This window comes from Falco rusticolus, chromosome 2, assembly GCF_015220075.1.
Source record: "Falco rusticolus isolate bFalRus1 chromosome 2, bFalRus1.pri, whole genome shotgun sequence".
NCBI lineage: Eukaryota > Metazoa > Chordata > Aves > Falconiformes > Falconidae > Falco > Falco rusticolus.
The window spans coordinates 26,997,813-27,019,880 of NC_051188.1; the positions used below are offsets into that span (position 1 = coordinate 26,997,813).

The following is a 22,068-nucleotide window of genomic DNA, read 5'->3' on the forward strand; positions in this document are numbered from 1 at the left end:
GTTAAAGAAAACATCTTTTTATTAGTAGGAAGTCTTTACTTAATTATATTTGTGTACTGCAATTAATACACCTTTCCACTGGGATTATTTCTAAACATTTGGAAGTCAGAAAACTGGCAAGTGTAAATTTTAAACTTAATACAATGCTGTATTTTCCATAATGTTGGTAAGTTCATAGTTACCCAGATTCAAAGCTAAAGAGAGTTAACTAAATAGAAATAAATCTGTACCACTACTAAACGCTGTACGCTGTAAACCATAACCTGTTAGTGCATTTACACAAAGGTTAATGTGGAGAATATCATGGCAGTTATTCTTCAGTGATTCGTCTTCTGGCTTTAAAAAAATTTACTGTTTGTACAGTAAATCTAGAAATGTCCAAGGGCTCAATGAAGTAACAGGCTCTCAGCTTCTCAATCGTTAACAGAAAACAACCCCATCCAAAATCTTAGCAACTGCCCACCCACTCAAGGGCTTCTGGCAAGACACATCTGCTTTCTTTGGCATTATTCCACATGGCACTCCTCAGAGCTGTGCTAAAAAACAGATGTACGTGTAGTAGTGAGCTATGAGGTGGGTATAGAGCAGATACAAACACTCCAGTAAAACAGCGGCTATTTCAGCTCACTACTCCCATCTGTTATGTGGGTGACAGCACAGCGTGTAAAAATCTGTGACACCGAACTGGTAAAGGTTGATAGTGCTTGAAAGGACAGAATTAGAATTAAAAGTGATCCTAGTGAATTGAAGACAGGGTCCGAAATTCAGTAACATTGAATTAAAAAAAAAAAGACAAATGGACAAGTACAAAAATTGTGAGTAACTAGTTTTGTGTCTATACAGCAAGAAAGGACACAAGAAGTTACAGTAAGGCACAAACATATCCAAATTGTTCGTATCACAAACTACAGAACGCACAAAAGAACCTCTTCACGCAGTTTACATTTATAAAACTCACTGTCACAAGATGCCGTAGATTCCAAAAATATAAATGGGTTCAAAAACCAGTTAGGATAAATCCACAGACTAGAAGTCTAACACAGGATATTAAGCACCAAGATCCATGTGGATAGTCTTCAGCTGAGAAAGTCTCAAAGCTGTAGATTGCCAGAAGAGGTACAGTTGTATACAAGGGATGTTTCACTTCACACTTTTGCCTCATCTTAAACTCTCTCCTAGGTATCCTCTAATGGCAACTGTCAGAGACAGAATATAAATTGGATGGATTTTTGGCCTAAACCAGTAAAGCCATTCTTACGTTAACGTAATGCTGTTGCAAAAAATACAGATAAAAAAATAGGCAGACCTCATTTGAGGAAATGTTAACAGGAATGTTGTGAAAGAGATGAGATGCATTTATTCTGCTGTGCTCCACAGTGGTAAATCAGCCAAGCTCAGGCTTGTGTCCAGTTTTGGTTATCACATTTTAAGAAGGATGTAAGCAAATTGGACAGTCTAGAAGAGAGTGACAGGATTATGAAAGGTTTGAAAAATACGACCTATCAGAAAGAGAAGACAAATGTGGGACATGACAGCATGTTTGATACTTAGAAGGTAAAGAGAAAGGGTGAACGACTATTTTTCATGTCTGCAAGGAACAGGAGAAAAAAATAATTTCATTTGCAATTAAGGAGATGCATTATAATTGGAAAGAAACATTTTGTATGGATAACTAACTACTCTAAACAGCTACTGAGGAAGATGGGAATCTTCTTTAGTGAACATATTTAAAGACAGCATAGATAAACATTGGTTCAGTATGGTTTAGACAGATTTGACTGTTTCAGTGTAAGGGATGGAAATCTTGAAGTCTCTTCTATCATTCTGATGCCATAATCATACGTTAGGGTTTATTTTTTCTGAACATACAAAGAAAAAACCCTAAGAATTTAAATCCTGCTTTAATTAATATTGATGTATACAGATTTATATACTCATACTTGAAGGCAATAAGGAACTAATTGATTGTCTTAAAGTAGTACTGCTGACAATAAAACACCCCACACAATTAAAAAGTGAATCTTATTTCCAAGTGCAGTCATGCCTTTTTTCTGGCAGTCATCATTATCAAAGTTGCACTTGAATTTGGAGTTTCTCTCAAACTTCCTACTGAGCATATCAAACAATCTAGGTTTAGAGTACGTTTCCCCAGTCTAGTGCCTCAAAAATACATTTCAAATTATCTCAAACATAGCCTACACTCTGAATGCAAAAACACATACCGTGTTGCTGAGCTCCAGCCATCAAATACACAATTTATTCACGCAGTGGCCACTTTTGTCCATTGTTCTCACAGTACGTTTTTACACTGTCCCTATCTGAAGGGTGGCTTTTCAACTCATTCACACTAACCTGCTTGAGAGGCAGACTGCATTGCAGCAGGCAGCGCACTTGGTACCAGACCTCCTGATGGTAAAATGCCACTCAAATTTATACCTGCAGGGGCTATGGCACCAGTGTTGCATCCCAACATAGGGTTTGAACCACTCATCAGTGTCTGTGCTCCACTGTAGAAGAGGAAAGACAACACATCAAACCCAAGTGGTACAAGTAAATCTGAGTAACTAAATTAGGGATAAAGCATCAAGGCAACTTAGAAATTGTTATACCTAGGGCATAACAAATATGTAAATCTGCATTCTCAGCATATACAGGGTTTTTTCTTTGGTATTATCTATGGAAAACACAAGTGGTTCTTTTATTCTAGAAATACTGAAAGATCAACAGTTTTCAAAATGGTTGTACTATCATAACAAAGTTAAGGAACAGGTTTGTGTTTTCCTTTTGCACTATATAAAAGAAGATCTCCCTAATTAATCAACAGTGATCAACTGCTGAACACCTCGGATGAGCAACTCAAGTGTCTAATACTTGCATTGAAGCAAACTACACGTCTTACACTGACCATCTGACACAGGATTTCATTTAGTCTAAAAAGCAGTTCATGTTATAGCATACAAACTATTCTTAACAGAAGCATTGATTTTATTTTTTAAATCAAAAAATGAGTTTTAATGATCAAAGATGTTTAACCTCCATGTTTGATTAAATAGTTAGAAAACAGATTTGTTGTTTTCTTGTATTTTAGGTACAACCTTTCATTCATAGGCACCTTAATATAAAATCTTTCCATTTTTGAGCTGTCTGCATGATATGCCACCTCCTCTCTGAATAAAAAAAAACAGCTTTCACACTTACAGAACAAAACCTCAGAAACCACTTAAATTGAGGTTAAGGCTTATGGAAACTATATGCATCCAAAAAGCTAAAAGCAATGAAGGTCTGTCTTAACAGACTTTTTTTAATATTCTGATAGTAGGTGTCTTATATTTGAGAGATACAAAGAGTTTCTAGAGGCTCTTCACTTTGTAATTACAAAGTGAATGATCTTTTTGTGCTGCAGATCCTGAAAAGTACCTATCCTAATGGATGCTGGACATTCCTGTACCACTCCCACCCCACTACCCCAACCACCAACCCACCCAGGACAAATTAAGAAACCATCATAAGAAAAAAACTTACCACACAGAGCCCACTACATTGATGAAGTTAAGTCCTGCAGGGTTTGCCATGACCTGGGTGGAGGTTGTTCCTGTAGTAATGGATGTTACCATGGTGGAAAGAGGAATGGTCATTACAGGCAGTGCCTGGCTCAGAGACATTTGCTGCTGAGCAAACGGGGTTAACAAAGTGGGCTGAGGGGTGAAGCCTGAATCTTGGGGAGTAGGGGTGGCAGAAGGGGTAATAGGAGTTGAGCTCTGAGCATCAGAAGGGTGTGGGGTCGATGAAGGGGTGTTGGTTGGAGTAGGAGTAGATGGTTTAGGAGTTCCAGACCCTGCTCATTGAGAAAAATAAAAAGTGCTAGTTTGTTACAAAAGGCCAGTCCTTTTTTGTATAATAAGGTTAATGGAATCTTATTTAGCACTGAAAATTTGTTCCAGTTTTTAGACTGCAAGTGTTAATTTCTACATGACGCGAGTGTTGCAGCACGCACTCATTGTTAAGGATGCAGTATAATCACACAGAAAACCCATTCTCCATGCTTAATTCCTTAAGTCATACGCCAATTTGTATCCTCCACTAAGTCCTTCCATAATTTATCATACGTTAAGTCATAACTCCACTTGGAAATACTTAAAATAAAACCATTTCTTAGTGACCATTTATCCTAATCAATGTTTTTGTCCTAAAATGTTAAATGTACAGTCTATATGCACTACCTGCACAACAGCATCATGTTAAAAACATAATTATGGAAAACAACAGATTCAACAAAGAACATACACTATTTCAATAATCACGGGGTTGATCTAAATTTCATCAGATATCAAAATTTGGCAAATGTGAGTTTAGCTAAAATATTTTTTTTTAAATATTTAAGAACCAGAGGATAATACTGCATCTTTAAAAGTTACTGTGTAATTCCTTCTATTTAGATGTAGCATGTATAGCTATATTTGTTGTGGATGCAGTAAGCACAGTTTATCAATAAAAAACAAAACCCCAAAAAGCTTGAGGTGGATTTTTGTTTTTTAGCTTTCATGTCCTGCAGAAAGAAAGGGAATACATGTGAATGTCCAGCTGTTGTGACCAGAGCCTTAAAATAACAACTGTGTGCATCAGATTTACACAATTCATAGCACTAACATAAAACCAGAGAAAATGTTAGAAGAAAACTTCTCTAAGTTTTCTTTTTTTCTTTGTGCAAAACAAGAAGGCAGAAAAAGTTACACCTTTTGAGCTATCCAGATTTTAAATTATTTAATGCAAAAAGCATATTATAATACTGTGCAGGATACTGGAATGTGCAGTATACAATTATTCATAAAAAACCTGAAAAGCTTCAGCTATCATTTCTCTTTGTACAAATCTGTTCACAAAATGTCTCAAGACGCATACATATTTTAAAAAATGTTTATGATCTATAGCTATGATTACAATGATCCTGTCAGTGTTAATGAAAATACTTGAACTAGGATGTCACTTCTTATTGAAATTTGCATTTTAACACCTGACAATATGGTGCTATCGTCACCACCATCACCACCACACTTGCAATCAGCAATGATTTGTAAAACAGTGTAGGAGTGTTTTTAAAAAATCATCTTATCGTTTATTGTATCACCACCTTGGAACTGATCAGATTATATACATACATAGAGATACAACTGCACCAGCTCCTATAACATTTAAAAAACCAGATGCTTAAATTATGTAAAGGCAAACTGATCTAACATACTGTTTTTACACTAGAGGAAAAAAAAAATCTACACTTTGGAATTTTATCTCATCACATCATCTACCAGCCTTTCATAAATGAGATCATACTAATTGCATAAAATGTATTAAAACGTATACACAGAGGGTGCATACATATATACAGAAAAAACGAACACAGTTACAATAAACATAAAATACATACAGTGAACAAGAGACCTGCCTACAGCTGCACAACTTATACAATTTAGGGTACACTGTACACTTAAGTTTCATCATTCCACAGGTTAAGAAGTTTATCTCAGGAAGCATTTATGCAAAAGCCTAAGATTTAATGGAGAATTTAGGTCGTGACTCACTTTGTGAAGAGCTCGCAGGAGACATGGCAGCTGGAGAGAGCATGCTAACTTGATTAAGATCCATAGATTGTTTCCGAGAAAGACCAGGAGGCTTAGAAGGAGGAGGAGGAGTTGGGGATTTTAGATGGCCACTTGACTGTTGTGGACTAAAAATACTACCTGAAAAAGCATAATTAAAATATATTACTCTCCTGTGAGTACATGTTAACCTGAATATTTGTTTGGATACTGTTTTGTGAACAATATAATAATAATAAAAAAAAAAATGTTCTTTTCACAGATAAGATACTGTTTTGCCTTTTTTTTTTTTTATTAAATCTTTACTAAAGGGATATCATGTCATTTTACAACAGGCAGAACACATAAAAAGGAGACACCAGAGTCGAACAATTACCTGAAGAGCTACTTCCTGAACTTGAAGGTAATTTGATGGGAGGAGGTCGGTGTTTTACACCTTTCCCCAATACTGAAGACTGAACAGAGCCTGATATACTTTCTGGCTGCTAGGAGGAAAGAGAAATTAACACTACCAGAGCAATAATGCGAGCTTTCACATATTTGACAGAAAATTCAATTAATTTGCATTAGACTTCTCAAACCATGACAACATTCCCCTCAAACATTTCAGATTATTTTTAAAACGTAATTCATAACCAACTCTATTCAGATAAACGCTTACATCAAGAAGCAGCTCAATAGTGCTGGTAAAACATAATTTAAGGAGTTTCACTTTTCAGTTCGGACTTCCTTCTTAGTAATTTTCAGAAATGCAAGTGATAGATGCACTTTAAATAAGAAGACAATTTGGTCCTACTTGAACAATCACATCATTTTGTTCATTTACCACCTGTATATATTTGCCATTTCCATTGGATTTAGAAAACAGGATCAGATTTCCTGATTCTGGGAGTAGGAATTTAAAAACATGCAAGAAAACCCTGAATATGCAGAAATCAATACACACTTTCCTATTGACTTCAGTGAGATCAGAACTTCATTAATCTTTTTACAGGAAAGGTGCTTCGGTTTTGCTTGTTCTTTATAACCTACTCATCAGGTTTTTTGAACATAAATTAACCTTAGCTAATCAATTCCATACTTCTGAGTCACTCACAGCAGACTCTACATGCATAATTCCAATACTTGACAGGGTCAAAAGACTCAACGGTGAAACACTTTTACTGTTACAGAATCATTTAGGTTGGAAAAGACCTTTGAGAGCCTGAATTCCAACCATTAACCCAAGACTGCCAAGTCCATCACTAAACCATGTCCCTAAGCACTGCATCTCTGTGTTTATTTTTAAACACCTTCAGGGATGGCGAGTCCACCACCTCCCCAGACAGCCTGTTCCAATGCTTGACAGTCCTTTTCAATGAAGAAATTTTTCCTAATATCCAATCTAAACTTCCCATGGCACAACTCGAGGCCATTTTCTCTTTTCCTGTTGCAGATATCTGGGAGAAGAGACCGACCCCCCACCTGCCACACCCTCCTTCCAGGCAGCTGTAGAGAACAATAAGGTCCCCGCCCTGAGCCTTCTTTTCTCCAGGTTAAACAGCCCCAGTTCCCTCAGCCGCTCCTCATCAGACTTGTGCTCCAGCCCCTTCCCCAGCCCCACTGCCCTTCCCTGGACACGCTCCAGCACCTCAGTGTCTGTCTTGCAGTGAGGGGCCCAAAACTGACACCAGCATTCGAGGTGCAGCCTCACCAGTGCTGAGTACAGGGGGATGATCACCACCCTTTTCCTTCTGGCCACACTGTTCCTGACACAAGCCAGGATGCTACTGGCCTTCTTGGCCACGGGGGCACACTGCTGGCTCATGTCCAGCCGGCTGTCAGCCAGCACACCCAGGTCCTTTTCCTTTGGGCAGCTTTCCAGCCACTCTTCACCAAGCAACACAGACTATGCAGGTAATCCCACAAATGAAAGTTGTATCTAAACACACACAGGGTCCACAAACTGTTAAATCTAGAAAATGAGGCTGTCTGTATAGTGAATGGAATATTTCAGTGCTGGAGTCTAAATTAGATGTGCATGTGCTCACAAATCCGAGCATTCAGTATTGTGCAGAATGAACCTTTTTAGAAAGCTTAGCTTCCATTGATTCTTGGTAATAAGAGACACTCCCTCTACATGTTTCTAATTGCTTTCTTATAAAAAAGAATCTTTTGAGGAAAATTCAGAGGATTTTCTCTTGTACCATTAAAATCTGCTTTCTCCAATCTCAAAATAAATATTTAATGATCTAACCCCCATTCAAAAGGGGGGTTAGATCATTAAATACAGTAACCCGAGTAACCTTGGTCCAGCTTTTGCTGGGGTCTTGGACAGCCAGACAAGATAACTTACAGAAGTACCCTCCCATCCTAAGTTATTCTATGATTTTAATATACATACACACATAGATATATTTACACATACGTGCATGCATATGTCTGTATGCATATACACACACATACCGAAACATCCATATTCCTTTCTGCCTCTTCATGCTCTTCTGGCTGATACCAGGAACTAACTACCTCTTGCAGAGCAACACTGTTGCCGTTTAAAAGCAGGTATTTAGGGAAAGATGTAGTAAAGGAAATAGCCCTATCATAGAAAAATCATTTACTAGTTGGAGCCTAAAATCAGCTCACTGCTAGAGTACTCAATCTGACCAAGGAAGGCAGAAGCAAATAGAACACAAGGCTATGCCAACAGGCATGATAATTTGGGAATGCAGGAATTTCTGCTGGATGTGTGCATGCAAACATATGGATTTTAAAGATTTTGGTGTTGGGTTGGGCTTTTTTTGAAAATTTTGCTCATCAAAGTAAAGAGAAAAAAGCTTTAATAATTTCTAAAGGTAAAGGAAAAAAGTTCAGTACTACCTCTGCTTTCTATGTTTACTGACCTATTAAATAAAACTCAACATAGCTACATTTACTATACTGCTCTGCAAAAGGTTCATCGGGCAAAAGGGAAAAAATGCTACAACAAAACCTTGGAGCTAACTATATCATGCACTGAAAAAAAAGACATGGCTAAAGGACACAGTATTTTAACAGTGAAAACAAAAATGCTTTTTTCTAATTTTCCCAATATATTCACAGTAAATGATTATGACAATCAAGCATTTACAAATTCATTCAGAATGAAATTTTTAGGTTATTTTAAACATGAACAGCAAAAATTGTTCTATTAATTCAATAATCAAGTGCAAATAAAAGAAATCTATGGCTCGATAAACTCACTTCCACTTCCTTCCCTGGCGAAAGATGACTAAGATTGACTGATCCACCTGAATTATGAAACATTTTCACAGGACATTTAGCTTCATTTTGTACTAACTCCTGATACTGGTTCACCACTCTGAAACAAACAATGAGGACAGAAGATGATCAACAACTTGGAACTTTTAAAGTAGATACCTATATGTAAACACACAATTGTATATGCTACATATACATAAAATAGGTATTACACGACTAAGTGTACATTATGTAAAGTGTACATTATATAAAATTTATATAATTTTATTATCTATAATAGAGATGCTAATATATAGAATATACCTATATATCTACATATCATTCTACTTTATGTTCCTGGGCTCTTTTCTTAGATTTACTCCGTTTTAACTTTTCTTCCAATCACTGTCTTTTTTTTTTCTAATGCAAAATACAGTTTAAGAAACATTCTGTTAGAGGATTATGCAAAACAGTAGACAGAACAAGTTCCCTTCCCAAAAGCAATTGCAGTTCTTTGGGATAACAGTGAATGGGGATCCCATTCCTTTCACAGGCATCCAGATTATTTTATAGTGCCCTGTCTTCCGCTTATGCTCCCTGTGGGACAGTCAACCCCCCTTCAAATTGAGATCTATGTCAGATATGGACTCCGAGAACAAGAGATGAACCAAGAAGTCCACACTGAATGTACATCCAAGAACCAGTTATCATAGCAAAAGTGATCCCTTCTTTGAGCACCAGGACAGCCAGGTCTTATTCTATGAGGCCAATGAGCAGTGATGTATCTAGGAATTTAAAGCATCATAATGTCAGGCAAACAATTTTAAAATACTGTTCTACCAAATCACAGACTACATCTCTACTGATCTGAGAGAACTAAGTTGAGGGAATACAATTTCACAAACCTGAGTTAAATATACAAAGTGACCCTGCAGACTCAAAAATCAAGCTGAAGACCTGTTGTCACTTACACTCTGGCAGACTAAACCTCAAAGAAAAACTGCTGGAATATTCCCATTAGCTTACACCTAAATGCGATGAACTACTCTTTATTTTGGCATAGCACTGTTTCAATATGCTGTTACATGACTAATGCAGATATAAGCAAGAGCCCTGAGATACAGGGCGGAGGAAGAGGTGCAAATATACTTTCTTCAGCAATGAGATTTTAGACTGCCCTAAAATTAGAGTGGAATCTGAGTAATAAAATGCCACGTACTCAAAAAGGTGGTCCTGCCCTCCTTCCTCCTCTACCATTTTTTCTTGTCCTAGTCCCTGAAAACCAACTGCTTATTCTGACAGAAAGATCTGTGCAACCCAGTGACAAACGTGATCAGGATATCAATCCCAGTTAGAACTAGACCCCTGTATTGCTGTGGGTTTTTTTTAGTTTTCAGCCAAGCAACCCCCCAAAATTCAGCTTATACAAACAGCACAAGTCTCTATCATGACAAAGGAGGCAGGAGAGAATACAAGCTAAGAGTTCCCTGACCAAGATTATCTATTAAAGAACATTATTATTGATTTTTAACCAAACCAAGCACTCTCTTTCCTGCCAGGCACGGAAGAAGAATGGTGGTGGGTTAAGAGCTATAGCATTCCCATCACCTCAAGGTGTCCTATGAAGGTGCAAAACCACAAGTGACTTTGACAGATCGCTTTTTAAAGGTTCTGTGCTCACTTGCACAAAGAAACACAGGTATCTAATGTGATGCACACTAACAAATATTTGAAGAAGTACTTATTTTGCTGCCTCAGTTTCCCCAGAATTGCTACTCCTATCATTCTACAACTACAATATACTGGAAAACTGTTTTGCTACTTGCTTCTCTTAGAAAGCTGAATCAAGTAATGCACAACACACCAAAAATAAGTTGTATACATCTTAAGTCCTAAATTACACTTAAAGTTCAAATGGACATTTTCCATAATTGCTAATTTACCATAAAAAATATCAAGATGAAATCACTTCTAAATGCTCTCAGAATTTTATTGTTACCTATGCAATCAAGAATAACTGTACAAATAACTGTAACAATATGCTTGAAATCCAGGTAGTGTGACAAGCTGTATTCACATATTTGCTGTCCTCTGTTCTTCCTTGCTTGTTAAATATAGAAACCGCAGACTGTATCCTCATTTTTGTTATGATTAATGCCTCTTATTTTCTTCCTCTGTTCTGCTTCTGTTTCCATAACCATAACATTAACAGTCATACTAGCTAGAAGGAACAAAATTCATTATCTGGCATCAAGTCAAATGGTTGTACATATTATATTAATTTACCTTTCAGCATCTGTCTTCGAACCAATAAGGAACCTGAAATGTAAAATGTGTAATAGGTTTTCAGTCATGAACTGGACTAAAAGGACATGTTTTTCTAATTACAAAACTTCAAATGAATGTCAGTGCTGCTCTTTCTTCATACCTGCTGAAAATACGAGATAGCCTATCCACTTAATGGACTGGGTATTATTAGCCTATCCTCTTAATGGACTGGGTATTATATAGTACTTGAAACACAAACTTGGCTTCATAACTATACATACAATATACCTACATCATCTAATATGGTCTCCTTTGACAGTAAGTTACCTACAAAGCAAAAGGCAGAATATGGATTTTGTATTTTATACTTTCAAAAAAATTGAAGTAACTGCTACAGAATTGCTACTTTACAAAGTACAAGGGAAAAGTTATGTATAAATCAACATACCGATATGCTCACATTGAAATAAACCTAAGAGTCCTGTGGTTATGTCACAAACAGCCCTACCTTTAATATTTTAATAAAAATTTAGTTTTCACTGTTTGATTTCACCTACGCAAATTCTTACTCCTCATGATTTTACAAAATTCCTAAATAAGCATTTCTCTTCTGCATAATACTTACGGCTTGCAAACTTACTACAGTGGGTTGGGGTTTTTTCTATGTAAACACTACAGACCTTTTCTGTTTCTCTAGCTCAAAAAAAGGTCGTTATTTTACAGCAGAACAACAAAAATGTCTTGTGCACCTTTCACTTCATATGACAAATTTTTCTAATGAGGAGGTATCCAAATTTTGGTGAACCTCAACTGGTAATGTCTGAAACATAATGGACTAGAGCAATGATTTCCAAAAAACCCCAGGTATCTAACATGTATAAACCCTTTTCATTCTCAGCCTTAGACAACTGTAAGCTAGCACTGCTGTTCTAGGAAGATCAGATCAGTATGAAGCATGTGTGCTGGTTTTGGCTGGGACAGAGTAAATTTTCTCCACAGTAGCTGGTAGGGGGCTATGTTTTGGATTTGAGCCGGAAACAGTGTTGGTAACACAGGGATGTTTTCCTTACTGCCAAGCAGTGCTTATAGAGTCAAGGTCTTTTCTGCCTCTCACCCCACCCCATCAGCGAGTGGACTGGGGGTGCACAAGAAGCTGGGAGGGGACACAGCCAGGACAGCTGGCCTCAGCTGACCACAGGGATATTCCATACCATATGGCATCATGCTCAGCATATAAAGCTGGGGGAAGAAGGAAGGGTAGGACATTCAGAGTTACAATGTTTGTCTTCCCAAGTAACATGCATGATGGAGCCCTGCTTTCCTGGAGATGGCTGAACACCTGCCAGCCTGCCCACGGGGAGTGGTGAATGAATTCCTTGTTTTGCTTTGCTTGTGTGTGTGGCTTCTGCTTATACTTACTAAACTGTCAACTCATTTGTTTTTAATAACCCATTTATCTCAACCCATGAGTTTTCTCACTTTTATCCTTCTGATTCTCTTCCGCATTCTGACATGGGAGTGAGTAAGCACCTGTGTGGGGCTTAAATGGCAGCTGGGATTAAACCACAACAGTATGGAAACAAACAGTAAATAGCTCAGTCTAGGGATAAAACACCCCGAGTATTAAGAAGATTTTAATAGAAAAGAGGGATTACATACTAGACAAAAATAACTTTTATTAACAGAACTAAAAGGTTTGCTCAGGCTCACTGCTCCTTGCCTTAATGAAATGTACAGGGTCTACTGTGCTGCACAGGTTCCTCCACACAAAGTACACGGCGCACACAACAAAAAGAGCCAAGAATACAGAATCTTTGTAGAACCACAGCCAACAACAGCAGATGCAAACCAATTCAAAGTGAGGAAGATTCTTAGGAGCGCATGTTTTTCTTCATCATTTATTTAACCTAAATTTCTATACCTAAGGGTAAACATAATATAATCGAGTGTTATGTTTTCACTGCATCAGGCAAATTTTGACAATTAAAATTATGAGTAATACTGAAAAAGAGCGCTAAAAATATCTCGCAGTGTCTCCACAATGAGTGGGTTGGAGGTTTTTTGGGTTTGTGGGTTTTTTTGCTTTATAATATAACTTTCATGTAAAAGAAAGTGCAGATTTAACATAAAAGTACATGTATGATATGATGGTTGCCTGAACACATTGTTTTGTGGTTTTTTAAAATTTTTAGGTCCATTAACTTAATTTTTTTAAAAAAACCCTTAAATCAGATTTCTAGCTCTGGAGTATTATTATGACTGAAAATGATAAGTAATGTTTGTTTTCCTTTGCCTATCAGATCACAGCATAGTTTAAAAAAATCATGTCACTTACTGTGATGGAGTTAATAGGTTGTCATTTTCCTCATCACCTTTGAGTGTCTGAATTTTACCATAGTATAAGGGATTGCCAAGAGACTGAAAAATGGTCAGTTTTGTTTTTTGAAGCTGATTACCGACTTCACATTCAAACACATAATCATCTTTTATTTCCTAAGAAGACAGAAGAAATTAAACAAGTCTTAAACAAGTGATAACAGAAACAGCTAGTAAAATATGACAGTTTACACAACGCAGTAAGAAACACTCCTATAAGAAAGGTCAGTAACACTTTGTAAGAAGGGGTGCATTATCTAAAATGAAGGTGATATGAGAAGTTATCTAAAGGGATGAGAGGATATAAAAATTTTATCATGTCTTAAAACCAGAAAAATATTGCGAACCTAAACAATGTTAGATATGGAAAGGCAGACTGGGTAAACATATGTGGAAACAGTTTTTATGAATTATGACAATGCTAACAAACGTTCCGAGTAAAATGTTGGAAATTAAGATTAAATTCTATGAGAAAGTATTACTTCTTGGCAATATGAAACAAAGACATCATAATAATTGCATTGCTGTTAAATAAAGATTGTATCTTGCCTCCAAAATTAAAAAGAATTGATGAATTTATTTACTGCTAATTATATTAAAAGACTACTTATCAAATCACATATTTTGTGCCAGAAATCTTAAGATTCAACTTAAACATTGCAGAAAGAGCTTTTCATAAGAGGTATTAAATATTTCTTAATCCCTTTTCAAATTTAGCATTTTGATTTTAACAGCTCTTCTCCTTCAGTCTTTGAGCATCTGAGTAAAGAAAGCAATTTTCTGAGTGGAGTACTACTCCCTCTAAATTTTTATGCTTTCTTCACTAAACAGCAACACCACATGTTGCTTGGGAGATTAAAGTTGCTTTTCCTTGTATTTCTGGAAAACCTGAGGAAACTACAGAACTCATCACATGCACGCTGCACTGTATGAAGTCACAAGTATCTGTGGTAATCTCTCTGTGTCTATATAACACATGGAAGATTAATTAAATTGCGGAGGGAAAATCATATTCCCACATCACTTCGATTTTGTTGAAATAAGAGGCATTTAAACTAAACAGAGAAGCTTGGCCAAAGTTCTCAACTACTTACATGGGCTGGCCAGACAGTTGGTTGTGAATCATCAGGCTTGATAGACTTCTCTACTTTGGCATATTTTTCCACCTTAAAGAAAATGAAGATAGAAGAAAGAACAACAGTCATATTGGGCCAGAATCAAAGTCACTCTAGCAGAGCTTCTTGTTTTTAGGAGTGGCTAATATGATAGCCTTTAAAAGTGAGTGCAAGAAACAAATAAGGATAGTTTGATACATTGTACAGCATCCTCTGCATTACGCATTCAGAAAAGGCAAACTGGAGAACCTTCAGAACTTTACATTTATTCTGTTACATTGTATTTGCTATGTTAAACAATGAAAATGCGAAATATGGCTTAAGAGTACAGATTGAAATCCTTGTCTGCAACGTGGAGAAATTTCACAAAACCAGTAACTCCTAAAGACTTAACTACATCAGATAGAACAGTATTGAAGGGCCAAGAGAGAGGAGGTTTGTACAAGCTTACAGCATCACTTCACGTGTAATGTGCACTCCTGCCAGCCCTATAAAGTCCAAAGCTACAATCTTGTCTGGTCTACTGGGTTCCTTCTGTATGCTAGTAGTATGTGTCTTGGCAGTGCCAGAAACCAAGAATGTAAATGTCCCTGAGAGAAGAATGCACAGAATGGTCATAAGAATTCGTAACTAGAATTCTCTGTATTAAAAAAATAATAAAGCTATTGGAAATGTTATTTCCCATCATCTCATAATACCTCAAAAAAGAGCAACCAAGCTGAGAACTAATTTTTAAATAATTTCCTCACCTCATTTCTTTTTCTATTTTTTTGTATTATCTGACAACTTCAAACAGACATGTGCTTATTGAACCCACAGTTGAATACTGAAGGTCTGTTTGCACTGTTTATCTCATCCAAACTAACATGTTACAATTGCAATGTATTCCGATGTGGTTTATTTTAAAGGTCATTCTTTGATACTGGATACTCTTCAGTCACTTCTTCATACAACCCAACATTCAATACAATTGCTAATAAATATTAATGGTAATAATTGGACCTACATCCACTTCAGAAGGTGCAGTCAAGTAGCAAGGGTTCTGTTTCCACATGTCTACGCACTGGAAGATGAAAAAACAGTATTAATATATTAATTTTTTTAAATAAATAGAAGTATTCCCATCTATGTCTCAGAAGACTTACATTTCCAGCTTTAGAAATTTTGAGGTCATACTGCTGGGCTCCTTTCCTCTCCTTTCTTTTCTGTAAGTAGTCAAGTAGTCTAAGCTGAGGTGGAGTTGAATAGTGAGCTACGTCCTGCTGTCTGTTCAGAGATGACCTTGAGTACCTTTTGAAGCACCTATGGTAAAACAACAGAAAAGCTTGTAAAACCATCAAAATGAAATTTCCCACTACCTGTCCACAAACACAAAAATATGCAGGGAAATGCTACTTATATTGAGATTAAGAGACAGGGTTTGCAATATTAATTTAAAATTGCTATTCTGGATTACACAGTACAACTAGAAGTCTTGATTTTGTATTTTTTTAAAAATACTAGTACTCTGTCCATGCATTTCATCACTAAGAACGGGGTTAGTTTTGAAATGCATAACTGTCAAAATGACTAACTGAAAAATTGCCAAGCTTAAAATATTTGTATATTATGATAGATTTCAGTTCTGTCAAAAGATCTGTGTATTGCTTATGTAACTATAAATTTATAAATACAGTAGAAACACATTCCTTGTCTCATGCCAAAACCATTGGTACATTAATGCTGTTCTGGACATTCATTTAATACTTTTGTCTGTTTTTCTAGTAGGATGTTTGTTGACCACCCAGCTCTAATTTTAAGGACAGCTTGATCAATCTCACTATTTATACTTTTTTTTTTTTAGACATTACCACTGGTTGTACATTAGCATAGTATTTCAATGTAAACCTAGTTTTATATACTTCAGTAATTCTGAAAGACTATTAGTACAGAGTGAATGCTACTCTTAGTAGAACAAAAACGAAGCATTTCAAGCTTTTGTTGAAAAAAGTGAATAATCATGCACAAAAGTGAATTTAATGTATTGCATTCCACATCACTTAAGTTTCCTAAGACTCTAATATGCCTACGCTTCTGTTTAGCCTGAACATCAAGCATATAAATAATTCCCTTGATTTCCTCATTCAGGGATAAACTTAAGACACAGCTTTTAACAAATCAGAGACCAATATATAATATATCCATTTATATATTCTACATTACTGAGCTATCACCTGACTCAGCTTACATCTGAATTACGCAAAAAAAGTACAAAATCAAAACCACAATATAACATATTATGTTAAGAAAGTAATATATATGCACATTCTTTTGTTATACAAAACCAAGCACATTACAGCATCTACTGTTAATTGAGATGGTACAATATTGCGTACTTAAACCCTACCGTTTCATGGGGCGAGTATTCATCTTCTGCTTGTTGTATAGGAGTCTGTTTGTAGTACAGGTCACTGCTATTGAAGGATCAAGACACAAAGGCTCTGCTGTAGCCAAAATAAGTTGGCTCTCAAGTAGGAGTTTGTCCTCCTGTAATACACGCAGCTATTAATGAACGTGAAAATATGAAGACTTTTACACTAATTAAGTGGACTATACCTATGCATATGTGCACATCATCTTAAAGAAAACTGAAAAAACTGTGCGGATAGTCAACAACAGAAAATATTCAACAGTTAAGTATGACTAACCATTGTTATGAGTTACAGAGCATTGGGTGGGATTTCCAAAAGGAAAAGAAATCTTTCTGAAAAGAAGGGGGCATGTTCTGTTGGGGGTTTTTTTGTGTGTTTTCTTTCTTTCTTTGTTTTAAACACCATACTAGTGGCAATGAAAACCATTTTGTCAGTGATTTATATTGATGGACTGGGAATCACTGCCATAAAGATGATCTGGGACATTAGATTACAATTTGAAATGGATTTGAGCATGACTGTGGCTCTGAAATACAGATGAACACACTGAGTACACCACACTATTCAGCATTTAATTATAACTGTACAGCCATAGTTACTTAGGATTCTCTTTACTGTAACAGTATCAACAACAAAATAACACTAGAGCAGCAATTGTGTCATTAGACTTGAACTATCATTCTGGGACTGTATTTTGATAATGAATGAAGTAAGGTAAATTAGTTTGAGTAACTACAGTACTGCCATTCTGCATTACCAAAAGTTAAGGTCTGATTCTATAAAACTTTTAGCAAATCCTATTGTCTTCTACGGCATCCTGTGGGAAGATGGTATTAATTTGACAGGTCTCTGGAGTGTGTACAATGCACCAATATGCACATCACTGACAGTTTGAATTAAAAATAAATTAATCATTTTACCAGATTTTATTAAACAAATAATGTAAATGGGTTTTATTTTATTGTGTATTTACTACCTCACGGTAAAGTTTTAAAATAACTGCTAACTCACCTGTGTCCATTTGTGGTTGTCACTCGTTATAGAATGCACATCACAAATTAAAGTCTGAGGAAGAAGACACAATGGTAATTTAGCTTTCAACCAAATAATAAAATTTCTTAACACATGTTCAGGAGTAGTTCATATCCAGTCTAGGAACTACTGTAACACTGAGGAATGACTTGAAACCCTTCTTACCTGCATTGTAGGACGCAAAAGAATGTGCTTGCTTTGGTATGTTGGAGACTTCATGTTACCAGACTGCCTATAGTCACGTATTTCTGCTATGACACATCCACAATGAAAAATATTAACCTAGTTGAAACAAAAAAACCAATTTGTAAACAAATATTTACCAAGCTGCCTCCATCCCTGCCTCCAAAGACATTTGTTATGTATCATATAAAATTCACTGATACTATGAATAAATGACTGATTTTGTCAAACCAGTGGTCTTTACTACATACCTAGACTTGCCTAAAATACAAGATTCAAATGTAGTGGGTTTTAATAAGTCAGCAATGTAGTTTTAAGAAATTCCTAGGCCAAATATTTCATAATGAGAAAGGAACAAAGGACACCTTGCTAGAGCACAGAGTTGAAGATTTTTGGCAGCCTTAACCATAGCAATCTCTCTTCTATCCCTTTCTTCCCAATATATTTTTTTTCCTATATATCGACAGAATATTTATTTGGGGCATTAAATACTACAGTTCCAGATGCACAAGTGTTTTACATCTTGTGGTTGGAATCACTCATGTGAAGTATTAAAAAAAAAAAAATCAAGGTCTATCTGGGTACAAAATATAAATTCTTTTTGAAAACAAAACTTCCAAACCTGAGATTTTTCTAAAAGGTCAACCAAAATAGGTGGTAGTTCCTCTGCATCCAAATATTCAAGCAGCTCTCCTTCCTCATAAGGCAGCCGAATGGTCTCAGAATCTGCATTTAAACAAAACATATCGCTTTTCTTTTGCCCTTCACGTTCAAACTTTTAACAATGTGAAATCAAAAACAAGCTTGCCATAGGAAAAAAACAGGGCCAGTGGAAACCTACTCAAATCAGCAATTTTTTTTCACAGTATTGATTTTTATATCCATTTCTGTTCCCAGAGCTTGAGATTTTGCTCTTACTGTCCCAAAAGGCAACATGCTTTAATAGCTCAATGGGACCAAATGTTTGCTTCCAGCTGATATACTGTATGCTCTTATAGCACATCACCGTACCAGTGGCATAAAGACAAAACCAAACTGAAACACAGATGCCTTTAGTCAGACCTAGATTTAGGAAGCAGTGAAAGAAACAATTTGACAGAACCTGAAACAAGACACAAGCAGATAAGCAACTTGGGAAGCTAAGGGGAAATAAGAGAATGGAAGGCTATTAAAAAGACCTTCTATCTACTCATTTATGCTGCACCAGTAGAGACTGTTTCCAAGCACCTCACAGCTTTATGTAAATTTTTTGTTCAAATATAGTTTTGGGTTTTTCACAAGGAATTGTTAGAAGTGAAACAGTTAAATATAAGCAACATTTTAACATAGAGCGTTCTGAGTATTTTTTAGAAATAAAGAGCAAAAATATTACCTGAACCATTTTTTCCCCTGAGCATAAGCGAATAACCCTCATTTCCCGGATAGAGGTTCACTACCAGACATGACAATGTCTCCTGCATAACCAGCTTCTCAAGTAAATTCACATTTCGCTTCAGCTTCTGCTTTAAAAGTAAACATTGCTCATGAACATAATACTATCAATTAATTAGTAAAAATAAAAACAATTTCTAGAAATCAGTATTATTTAGATTAATGTTGAAGTAGGTATCTGAACAAGCCCAGTTAAATTTAATTGGACTGCATTTCAGCAGATACATACATTATGTATTATTATCCATACTTAGATACAGATTTTTTTTAAAAAACCCCACTCATTTAAATTAAAACAAACCTTGAATTATAAGTCCACAGACACCAGAGTTAATAAGAATGACCCTATGCTACAGCATTAGAAATGAAACTACTGCACTGTAGATTTACATGAACGTAATTTATACTATCATTTATACATTGTTTGATAACAACAATAAAAATATTTAGTTCTCTCAAATATTCCTAACAGAAGCAGATATTTCTTTCCAGAATTAAAATATTGAATTACAGCATTTGGAAGGTTTCAGCAAATACAGACAAGGCAATGTAATTAAGAAATCTGATCCAGCAGCTGCACAGACTATTCCCTTAATTGTAAGGATGATCTTCTCCATATATAACAGATTTTTATTACTAATTAGTATGTTTCAAAGACCCCCATATACGTCCCACAAATTTAAACATTTTAAAAAAACCCTTAGACCTTAAAACAATGAATTCTAGAGCTCACATAATTTTACAACTTCTGGTTGGAGGCTAGATTTTATAGCTGAATACCAGGTCTGGGTGGAGCCATTCACTGGAAGTTAACCCTAGTGCTCTACTAAACCTATCCAACTACTCATTTCATATACCTGCAACTAAGTAGTAGTCAGCTATAGCTTTTTGAACAAATGTATCTTTCCATAGATACAAAGACAACAGAACACAGAATCATTACTTACAGGTGAACAAAGTAAAAGAAAAGGACCAAAACCAAAGCCCTAAAATCCCACAGCAATATAATCCAACAGATCATTTTAACAGATACACAGAGAAAAAGGAGAAAATATTCCATCTCCTGCTATCTAGTTTTAGAACCATTGCCTAAAGTTAACTCTTCCTCACACATCATGAATGATGGTGACTACATTTTACTGGCTTTTACAGTTTAGAAATCATGGAAAATAGCACAAAGAAAAGGACAAAGTAGCACATAAATCCTGAAGAACTAATGGGGAAAGAACTGGAGGAGCAGGGGAGAATGGGGGAAAACATGACATGGCAACAACAGAGGCTGAAACTGCTCAGGAAAGCCAGTTCCCCATACAAGACTTGAGATGCAGTCTATTATGAAAAACCTTCTTCAGTTAAAATTCCCATTAACCTCCCTCAACATCTACCCCAAAACCCGAGACTGCATGTGCACTGCTTCAATTTTCAGACACATCGCTGAGTAAGGGATATAGCTATTGGGCTTTCACTTCAACACAGTATGATGCAGCCTGAGGTACAGTAAATGCCCATCTGACAGCAAAGCCAACACTCAACTACTACTGAGATACTGTCATCTTTTGATGTAAATATTTTTGTATTTTTTCCCAGTGTTGTACAGATTAGTACTTTCATATTTAAATATGCAATGCATTTAGGACAAAGAAATACGAGAATTCTCTAAGAGTTAATTTAGAAAAAGGATTATCAGATTATGTAAGAGAGGTTAAGAAGAAATTCATTATACATACTAAAATTATATTTTAAAATAAGAGAAAATAAAAAAGAAAACAATTCTGTTCCTCTATCAATGGGACAGAATCAGCATTGCTTCTAGAAGTTGGTACTAATAATACTGTTAACATTTCTAATTCAACTTTACTATTTTCATGAGCTGAAGAAAAAGGATCATTCAATTAAAGGCATTATTCCATCCAAAGTACAGGCACTGAATAATTTATATTAACTATTAACCACTCATAGAATTTCTAAATAAACAATCTTTTTTCCCCAGAAATTTGTCTATGCATGCAAGAAATAGCCATGAGATTTATTTTGTGAAAGGCCTCTGCTCCTTAAACACCTCATCAGTGAAATATATAATGGTAATTCAATTTTAAATGTAATTAAATTGAGTTAATCACATCACTCTCCAGTTTAAATTTATTTGGTGAATGACAAATTATTTTTTTAATTTTTAGTTTATGTTCAGTAAAAACTTTGGCCAGTTGGCAAAAGCTTTTTCCCACCTCAGCTCATTTCACATTTTTTGAGGTTAGGATGTTGAGGGGGGAAGACAGGTAAAGGAAAGAGGAAGGGACAGAGATTATTTTTGACACTGCATTGATATGACCTGAACTTCTTAAGACCCGTTCTAAGCACATTTTAAAATATAAAGCCTCTCCAAGACACTGAAGCAAAATTAGCATTTTAAGTACAAACATTTCAATAAGCAAAGTTACA

At 35.8% G+C, this 22,068-nt stretch overlaps 1 protein-coding gene across 14 annotated transcripts in view; it reads right to left on the reverse strand.

Annotated features, from left to right (window-relative positions):
• The window catches only part of SUPT20H (SPT20 homolog, SAGA complex component), a 37,302-nt gene that overhangs the window by 5,731 nt on the left and 9,503 nt on the right, over positions 1 to 22,068 (reverse strand). For 5 of the 14 annotated variants that reach the window (XM_037377190.1, XM_037377188.1, XM_037377184.1 and 2 more), the window contains exons 6-20: positions 19,571 to 19,700; positions 18,821 to 18,924; positions 18,181 to 18,297; positions 17,995 to 18,048; positions 16,959 to 17,098; positions 15,718 to 15,874; positions 15,579 to 15,635; positions 14,552 to 14,623; positions 13,417 to 13,574; positions 11,100 to 11,132; positions 8,817 to 8,934; positions 5,971 to 6,079; positions 5,577 to 5,735; positions 3,523 to 3,835; positions 2,353 to 2,507 (exon numbers count right to left, since the gene is read on the reverse strand). In XM_037377190.1, coding sequence (XP_037233087.1) covers positions 2,353 to 2,507; positions 3,523 to 3,835; positions 5,577 to 5,735; positions 5,971 to 6,079; positions 8,817 to 8,934; positions 11,100 to 11,132; positions 13,417 to 13,574; positions 14,552 to 14,623; positions 15,579 to 15,635; positions 15,718 to 15,874; positions 16,959 to 17,098; positions 17,995 to 18,048; positions 18,181 to 18,297; positions 18,821 to 18,924; positions 19,571 to 19,700 — 1,876 coding nt within the window. Of the gene's footprint in view, position 1; positions 1,456 to 2,352; positions 2,508 to 3,522; positions 3,836 to 5,576; positions 5,736 to 5,970; positions 6,080 to 8,816; positions 8,935 to 11,099; positions 11,133 to 13,416; positions 13,575 to 14,551; positions 14,624 to 15,578; positions 15,636 to 15,717; positions 15,875 to 16,958; positions 17,099 to 17,994; positions 18,049 to 18,180; positions 18,298 to 18,820; positions 18,925 to 19,570; positions 19,701 to 22,068 lie in introns of those variants that run through there. The other 9 variants (XM_037377197.1, XM_037377194.1, XM_037377196.1 and 6 more) reach the window with 7 other exon arrangements.